The sequence below is a fragment of the Triticum urartu genome, chromosome 6A (genome assembly GCF_056163025.1).
Source record: "Triticum urartu cultivar PI428250 chromosome 6A, HENAU_Tu73, whole genome shotgun sequence".
Classification (NCBI taxonomy): domain Eukaryota; kingdom Viridiplantae; phylum Streptophyta; class Magnoliopsida; order Poales; family Poaceae; genus Triticum; species Triticum urartu.
The window spans coordinates 200,733,884-200,741,658 of NC_141878.1; the positions used below are offsets into that span (position 1 = coordinate 200,733,884).

Genomic DNA, 7,775 nt, shown 5'->3' on the forward strand with positions numbered 1-7,775 from the left:
GGAGGGTGCGGCGTCAAGAGACATGGGGAGCCCAGTTGCATGTCCCACACCAAGCATGCAATTGCATGTTTTCGAGCTTGGTTGCAACTAGGGGGGAGAGGGGACTTTTGTTTTGTCGGAGCGAGCGGCGCCGAGAGAGATTGGGGGCAAGTTGCATGTCCCATACTAGGCACGCAACTGCATGTCTTCTAACTTGGTTGCAACTAGGGGGGCATTTGTTTTGTCGAAAGGGAACGACGTCAAGATACATGGGGCCTAGTTGCATGTCCCGCACTAGGGCAACATTGAGCGACATGGGGCCCAGTTTGCATGCCCAACTATACTCATGCAACCGCATGTCTTTCTAGCATGGTCGGAACTTAGTGTCTTCCAACTTAGTTGCAATTAGGGGACTTTGTTTTTACCGGAGAGGGTGACAATAAGAGAGGGCAACAACTAGTCATGCAATTGCAAACGTTGTCCCCCGGAGTATAACTACATGTTCTTTTACAAACATTTTTTTTCTCAAACTACACTTTTTTTGCTTGGTCGGAAGGGGGCAACTCCCCCCGTGAATCCTCTACCCTCACTATGTGTCATACGAGCACCATAACACCGCCATTTTCCACCACGCTCGCAAACACAAATCAAGCATGCTCTACCCTCACTGTGTAGAGGATTTATGAAAAAATAATATTCATATACATTTGTTTACTTTCTTCTTTTTGCATTTTTGTTTTCCCAAGGATTTGAGAAAAATATATATTTTTTTGTATCTTATTCTAACAACGGAGCTCATTTTCTCAAAAAGAAAAGGAGCATATTAAGGAAGAAGAGTTACTTTTCCAGATCCTCGGACACATTTTTTTAATACATTTTGTGTAGGAAAGGAGTTTTTTCGAAATGGAGGCAAAAGATTTGTCTTATCGATTAATTAACCAGAGATAATTGTCCAACAAATCAACGGAAAACAGTGACTACACATGGTGTGCTGCTGTTTTCTATTTTCTTTTTCTTTTTTTCTTTAAGTCTCCAGAATGTGGACCCAGGCTCTACTTCTTTCTAGAGGTCACCCAATGGCACATAGACACATAGAGAGAACGGGAAAGGAAGGAAGCCGCATCACGGGGGCGGTCACATCCAAGGTTTCCGGGGCGGAAGTCGCCAGCGACGAGATGCTCGTCGACGCCCGCAGCGAGATGCTCGGCGGCGCCCCTCTAGAGTTCGCACGCCTCGCTGATGAGGTGAGCTACGGCCCCTTTTCCGCTCTCTCCGCTCCACCCACACAAATCGCCCCCCGTTTGCGTGTACGCGAGGCGAAATCGAGCTACGGATGTCCATTTTCTGCAGTATAGGATTCATAATTTGTTGAAGAATCACGATTCCGTGAGGGAATTGCAAGTGTAGAAGAGGGATTTTGGTGTGTTTTCGTGCAGCGGCATGGGGGGGGGGACTAGCGTGGTTGGCCGTGAGGTGAAATGGGCGCCGGTGGTGCTGCCCGACGAGAGGGTGTCAGGGGCAGCGTGGTTGTCTTCTCCATCGTTCTCCAGCGGCACCCCGGCCAGCGCCACGCCCGGTCAACAGGATGTGGAACTTAGTAGGACTATGTCTGAATTTTATTATGTGCTCTATGAGAGCGTCAGTCTAATTCTGTTCACTGTCAGAAGGCATTCTGTTTGTTTGTGTTTTTTCTGAACTTAACATGTGGGAGCTGCTCAGATACAACGGCAACTAATCAATTTAGAGAGCGGGAACACGAATCATGGACATATACGTATGCATGTTTTTGCAGTTTGCTGCTTGTTTTTTAGTTTTGCAATCTTGATATGCGGCGTCAAGTATAGTCCCCTTGCAGAATTTGCCAACTGGAATTTGGAGCGAATGATTCCTGTACTTGAACAATGTTTGTGCACTCTGTTGCCTGAAAATTCAGAGTTTCTGTACTTGAACATGTTTTTATTTGTACTTATGTTTTGAACAAGATATATCTACGATTCACAAGTAAATGATGGCACCAGAACTGCTAGTATATAGCAGAATTTAGCAGTTTTGTAGTCCCCTCGTTGAATTCATGCAAACTGGAATATGTTTTTGCGTCTTGCCCCCTGGCTGAATTTGCTAACTGGAATATGTTGTGTCTAGTCCCCTTTTGTCTAGTCATTCAGTGATTTGTGAGCATGGGAGGGATTTTGTATTTTGTTGAGATTGCGTCTTAGGAGAATGTACGCACCTAAGAACGTTTTACAATTTTAGGTCTGCACAATTTCTTGCAAACATCCGCCCTGATTTTACAAGCAAAACATTCAGACGGATCAAACCATTTTTTTGTGAAAGAAATGCAGCATGCTCCAAGATGGCAGGTGTCTTTTTTGGGTAATTTTTTGTCGCTGTTTCAAACCAAAAAAGATACTATTTGTGATTCTCTTTCTGCTACTTGCAACTCCTTTTGAGAAATCAAGTATATATTAGGCCATATTCCTCTTTGAGGACAATGCTCGGTTTATTTTCCTATGCGTAAATTCCTCTTAACCAATTCTAAACCATATCCCGGCTCTGTATCTTATTTTGTTAGCTAAGTGGCACAGTAAAGTTTTTGAGAGGGAATCCAGTGATCATTTTTATTTTTATTTTTTTGTCTTTTTTGTGTGTAAATCCACTTTTGTGATCTATATTTTTTAAATTAATGTGCCTCTTTTTTTATGGAGCAGTTTCTGATGGATGCCCGCAAGAAGATTGAACACGAGATCGAAAGTAAAGCCAAGGCGTCCTTGAAAGAAGGGTTAGGTCAAGAGCTTAAAACTGTACGCACTTGAAATCTCATCATCTTTTTTTATTTGTTTTGATTTAACCCCTTTTTTTGTACATTTTGTTATGAATCTCATCATCATTTTTTTGGGCATGAAGTTTGTGGAGATGGAGTATATGGTGTGAATATAGATTCTGGGATGGAGTTTGTGGATATGACCATTTTTTTGGGCATGTTTTTGGTTGCTTTAGTCGTACTTGGTTGCCACTGATGTATTTTTTCAATTATTTTTGGCCTGCTTGTACCAAGTATTTTTGCCAATGCCTGTTTGATTTTTTTTTCTGAGGCATTTGGCATACTGAGATAGTTGATTTTTTGTTTTGAGCCAATGTGTGTGTTCTACACCAAGCTGGGCCAGTGTTGTGCTATACATAATTCTGTTTCTAGGCAATTCTAGCCATACTCCATTCCCTCACAGAAATCTGAGCTGAGCTAGTACTTGCGACGGAGGGACACGTGGGTGGGCGGCAACAGCCAATGTGGGGTATGCATGCGTGCGTGCTTCCGCGTGGCGCGACGAGCATTGTGGTTGGGATCGGATGTCCACACCGCGAACGAGGCTGTGACTTTGAGTACCTGCTAGTTGTCCTTCTTTTTCCTCACACGCGAAAAAAGAAACCTTCTACTTTTATTAAGTATTTTGTTTTTGCCTAACTGCATCTCACTTAGCAGCACCTTTCTCAAGCCTGCACTACTAACCGAATCAATCATAATCGCTGTGTTTTTCACTTTCCCTTATCTGAATTTAGACTCCAAGATCATAATCCTTGTCTCTGATGCATAACTTTTTTGAACGATTTTGGTGCAGTATTTTTTTCTTTTAGCTAACTACACAGTAAAGTTTTGAGAGGGAATCAAGTGATCATTTATCTTTCTCTTATTTGTGTTTGTGTTAAATCCACTTTTTCTTTTTAGCTAACTGCCTCTTTTTTGTTAAATGCAATCACCCATTTTTGTATGCTTTTTTCAATGTCTACTGCTTGGTTTTTCGTTAAGCATTAGCAAACAAGGGAAGTTACCCTGCAACATATGTGTGTTGTTTTTGCTATTTATCTTTTTTTGGCCTAGAGTATGTTTGCAAAAGATACATGTTACTATGCAACACTAATGTATAATATGCATTTTTTTGTGAACACAGCCACACCCAGGTACAGATATTGAAGATGAAGAAGGGAACCCTGGTAGTGATAGGAATGAAGAAGGGAGACATGAGTGTGTGGAAGATACTGATTTAGATGAGAGAGGCTATGATGTCGAGATCACTGACACTGAAGCATCAGCCGATTTGCTATATGAAGAAGTTCTGACGGTGGTGTGTAACTCTTTATATACAAATACACACCTTTTCTTTTCCAAGGTTATTAGTTCATATAGGAAGTTTTTAACTAGGCAACACATGTTGAAAGAGAGGCTATGATTATTTTCTTTTTTTGATGTTTAAAAAAATAGCTAACGAATGATTTGTGTTGCCTCTTTATTTTCTTTGGCAATAAGCTGATGAACGAAGATATGTCTGACGACCAGATCATCCGTTGTTTCCTGGTTGTGGCATTATCAACATTCCTCTGCCCGACATCAAACACTAAACCAAGCACCAAATATATGGGAGCTCTAGTTAATGTGGAGCAACTCAAGCAACTAAATTGGTGCAGGTTTGTTCATGATTGGGAGTTGATGTATATAAAGAAATACCAAAAGGAAAAGCTGAAGCAGAACCGAACAATGATGACTCTAGGAGGATGTATATACCACCTAGCAGTATGTCACTCTTTTTTTTCAAATCCAATGTGTTATTTTTATGTGATTAAGCCATTTTTTGTGTTTGTTTTATCTTTGTTGGTGTAGTCCTATATCATCTAATCTAATGCTTTACCTATTTTTTTGTTTTTTTGCAGGTCCATTGTCTTGATTTTACTGATTTTGGCTCAATTCAAATCCCATCTTTGATGCCCAGAATATGTGTCTGGAAGGGAGATATGGTCAAGCATTTAAGTGACATGACCATTGGAAGAGATGGAAAGTATGGATGTCTCACAGTAAGTTCTTTTGCCCTCCTTTTCTTTTTGTCATCCAAAAGCATGACATCCTTTGTGCAACATTTTCTAATTTTTAAATTTCTTACATTTCTTTTATTTCTATATGCATTTTTGTAGATAAAAGAAGTATCAGAAACCTGCTACAAGGATGGAACATACGAGTGGGCAAGTACGATTAAGAATTCAAATTTCAGGAAAGCGATAAACAATGTTGCAGGGAATTCTTTGTCTGACAAGGTTTGTGACCCCGTGCTTTTTTTCATTGAAGCAAACCCTTCTTTTTTATGCGGTTTCTATATGTACAGCCTATGTCTTTTTTACAAGTTTTCACTTTTTGTGATGCATCATGTATTTTTTTTGGACTAGGTCAAAGAGGATATCTTCCTCGCTTACGAAAACCATATGAAGAATGAAGACATAAATACTTGCATCAAAGCTAAAGGGCTTCTGCTAGACACGATCCGCATCATAACCAATGCCTCTGGTGAATCAGGTGATACAGTTAAAGTGGGCTCAACAGGAACTGAATTGAATGCAAGCCAACAGTCCAACAACTCAGGAGACACTGTCAAACTACAATCGACTGAACTTCATGAGGAAAATGACAGAGGTGTGTCACCATTTTTTGCTGTAATCCTTCAATAGTAGTTCCTTTTCTAACATGTGCCTACAAGTCAGTGTATAAGTCAACATTTTTACAAAGATGTCACACCTCCCGTCTGGTGCCCCCTTTTTTCTCCTCCCCACGCAGGGCATCTGCTGCAAAGGAAAACGGATGTTCTATCAACTAGCCAACAGTCTGCTGGTTCTTCTGCATCAAAAACAAATGCTGGAAAAGGGAGCATAAATGAAGCTAATGGGTTTTGTAGCAGCCCTCCTAAAGTCCATGAAATAGGCAAGTTGAAGGTGCGCACTGCAAACACATAGCTTTTCTGATCTCACACCATTTTTTTCTTTTTATTTTTGCGTCTAACCATGTCCCCTTAAACAGTCTGACTCCGGAGCACAATGTCAAAGAGAGCATTCCTCAAAGGACCCCATGCCAGAAATGTGTGTTCCAGCCGCATCAACTTTCGCTCCAGGAAACCATGTAGATGGAGGTACAACTTTTTGGTTTTTTGTAACTTTTTAATGTTCTTTTCTTTTTATCGTCCTCTTGAGCTTACATTCCTAACTCCATTTTTTTCATTTTTGAACCACAACAATTTTGATGCCATACAAAAGGAGGAGGATAGATGCCCAATCAAGCAGCGAACCACATGATCCCTGTGCAATCAAGCACAAGAAGCCTTTGGAATCTCTTTTGAAGGTACAGAATGTGCTTTTTTTTCGTAATGCAAGTTGATTTTCAAAAAGATTTGTCTAACATAGTTTTTTGCTTTTTGTGTTTGCATTCTTTTCCTGCAACAGGCTGACAAAAAAATCCCCTCAAAACAGGGTGAAGAAAAGGATGAAGTCCACACTCTAGATAATCAACAAGAGAAAAGCAACAGCCTCAACTACATGCTTATTGGAGAAGCAAAAGAGAACCACGTTCAAAATGTAGCAGAGAGTGCCAAGGAAGACATCCCAATAGAGCTTATTCAGTCCAAAATAATTTTCACGGAATCAAAGCAAACAACATTTTCTGGTTTTCAAAACACATCAATTCAGGAATTGGTACACAAATTTTATTTTTCTTCATGTCAGCAGTGGCATTCATAGACATGCTTACACTCTCTAGTTGTCAATTTTTTTGCCTTCTTCTATGTGTTTTAACTGTGTCTTTTTTCTTTGTTTTTTGTTTGTTTACTTGAAAACAGGACCTGCACAGGAAAAATTTTAGGGGGTGCCCGGATAACCTGAGCATAGACATTAATGTAAAAGCGCAACCAGAGAGTGGTACGCATGTCTTCTATTTTTTTATGCTCTCTATTTTATAAAAACTGAAGCATAGACATTAATGTACCAGCACAATCAGAGGTCTCATTTTCTTGTGTGTGTGTGTGTTACCGAAATGCTTTATTTGTTTTCAGGGACACATACATATGAGGTTTTTGCAAGAGGATATAAAATCATTAGCGACTTTCTAGACAAGGCCAGAGAAAAATATTTCTTCGCCGATGATAGCACCCCCTCATTCAGGATCTCTGAAGATGTGGATGAATGTGGAAATATAATCGAAGAACATGAATTGTGGAGGCCTGTATGGATGAAGGATGAGTGTTACAAAAAAAAGATAGAGGCTAGTTTTTCAATATCTTTTTTTCATCCACAAGTGGTTTCTCCTGTCAACATAAATGCCATATTTTCAATGCACATAACATTTTTTCTTTTTCTCATAAACAGGCAACGAAGTTGAAGATCGCCAAAAACTTCAAGGAAGTATAGCCAGAAGAAGTTGACATTTGTGTGCAAGGGAATACAAACTTGAAGGTATTCTCCCCCCCATCTGTTCAAATTTTTCCTATAAACCCAGGATATATTTTTTTACTTTTTTTGTTCTCTCTCTGTGTTTTTGTTACTTGGTTTTTGCAACGTGCAACACAGAAGCAGGGAAGCAGTAGTTCAAACTACGAGCTAAGCATTCAGTGCGCCCAAAGGGAAGTACAAAGAAGTTTGATGTGTGAGACGCCATAGCCCCCAAAACCAGTTGAGGAGATTTTTGATTTGGTCAGTTTCACAAAAAACTTTATTGTCTTGTAGTAGTTTATCACAAATAGGCTTTTTTCTCCAAGCATTTCCAGGGTTGACTTTTCCTTCCTTTTTTCTTTTTTATTCACCCTATGTGGCACAGACAACACCTGAAGTTCAAATGTCAACTGGGTGGAATCACAGGCAAACTTGCTACTCACCATGCAAAAATAATAACGAGTACACAGCCGAGACTCCCCCACTCAAAATGAAGAAGGTAGTCCTGAAATAGCAGATTTCTTATCAAATACAAGCATGTATTCTTTTTTCGTACTAAAACA

The 7,775-nt window shown here is 40.0% G+C and overlaps 1 protein-coding gene across 1 annotated transcript; it reads left to right on the plus strand.

Moving 5' to 3' along the window:
• The first annotated feature begins 1,154 nt into the window (after positions 1-1,154).
• On the plus strand, positions 1,155-7,191 carry LOC147964745 (uncharacterized). The gene is made up of 14 exons (XM_087530141.1): positions 1,155-1,223; positions 2,688-2,780; positions 3,924-4,097; positions 4,280-4,543; positions 4,681-4,821; positions 4,939-5,058; positions 5,188-5,431; positions 5,573-5,727; positions 5,813-5,921; positions 6,024-6,130; positions 6,232-6,480; positions 6,624-6,702; positions 6,837-7,045; positions 7,150-7,191. The coding sequence occupies exons 1-14, from the start codon at positions 1,155-1,157 to the stop codon at positions 7,189-7,191; spliced, it is 2,055 nt and encodes a 684-aa protein (XP_087386267.1).
• Positions 7,192-7,775: the final 584 nt, after the last annotated feature.

Bases quoted from the DNA above. Each gene is read 5' to 3' on its own strand.
- LOC147964745 (XM_087530141.1), top strand. From the start codon at position 1,155: ATGCTCGTCGACGCCCGCAGCGAGATGCTCGGCGGCGCCCCTCTAGAG. The intron at 4,098-4,279 runs GTGTGTAACTCT...TTTGGCAATAAG, and splicing joins ATGAAGAAGTTCTGACGGTG to CTGATGAACGAAGATATGTC. The intron at 6,131-6,231 runs GTACAGAATGTG...TTCCTGCAACAG, and splicing joins CTTTGGAATCTCTTTTGAAG to GCTGACAAAAAAATCCCCTC.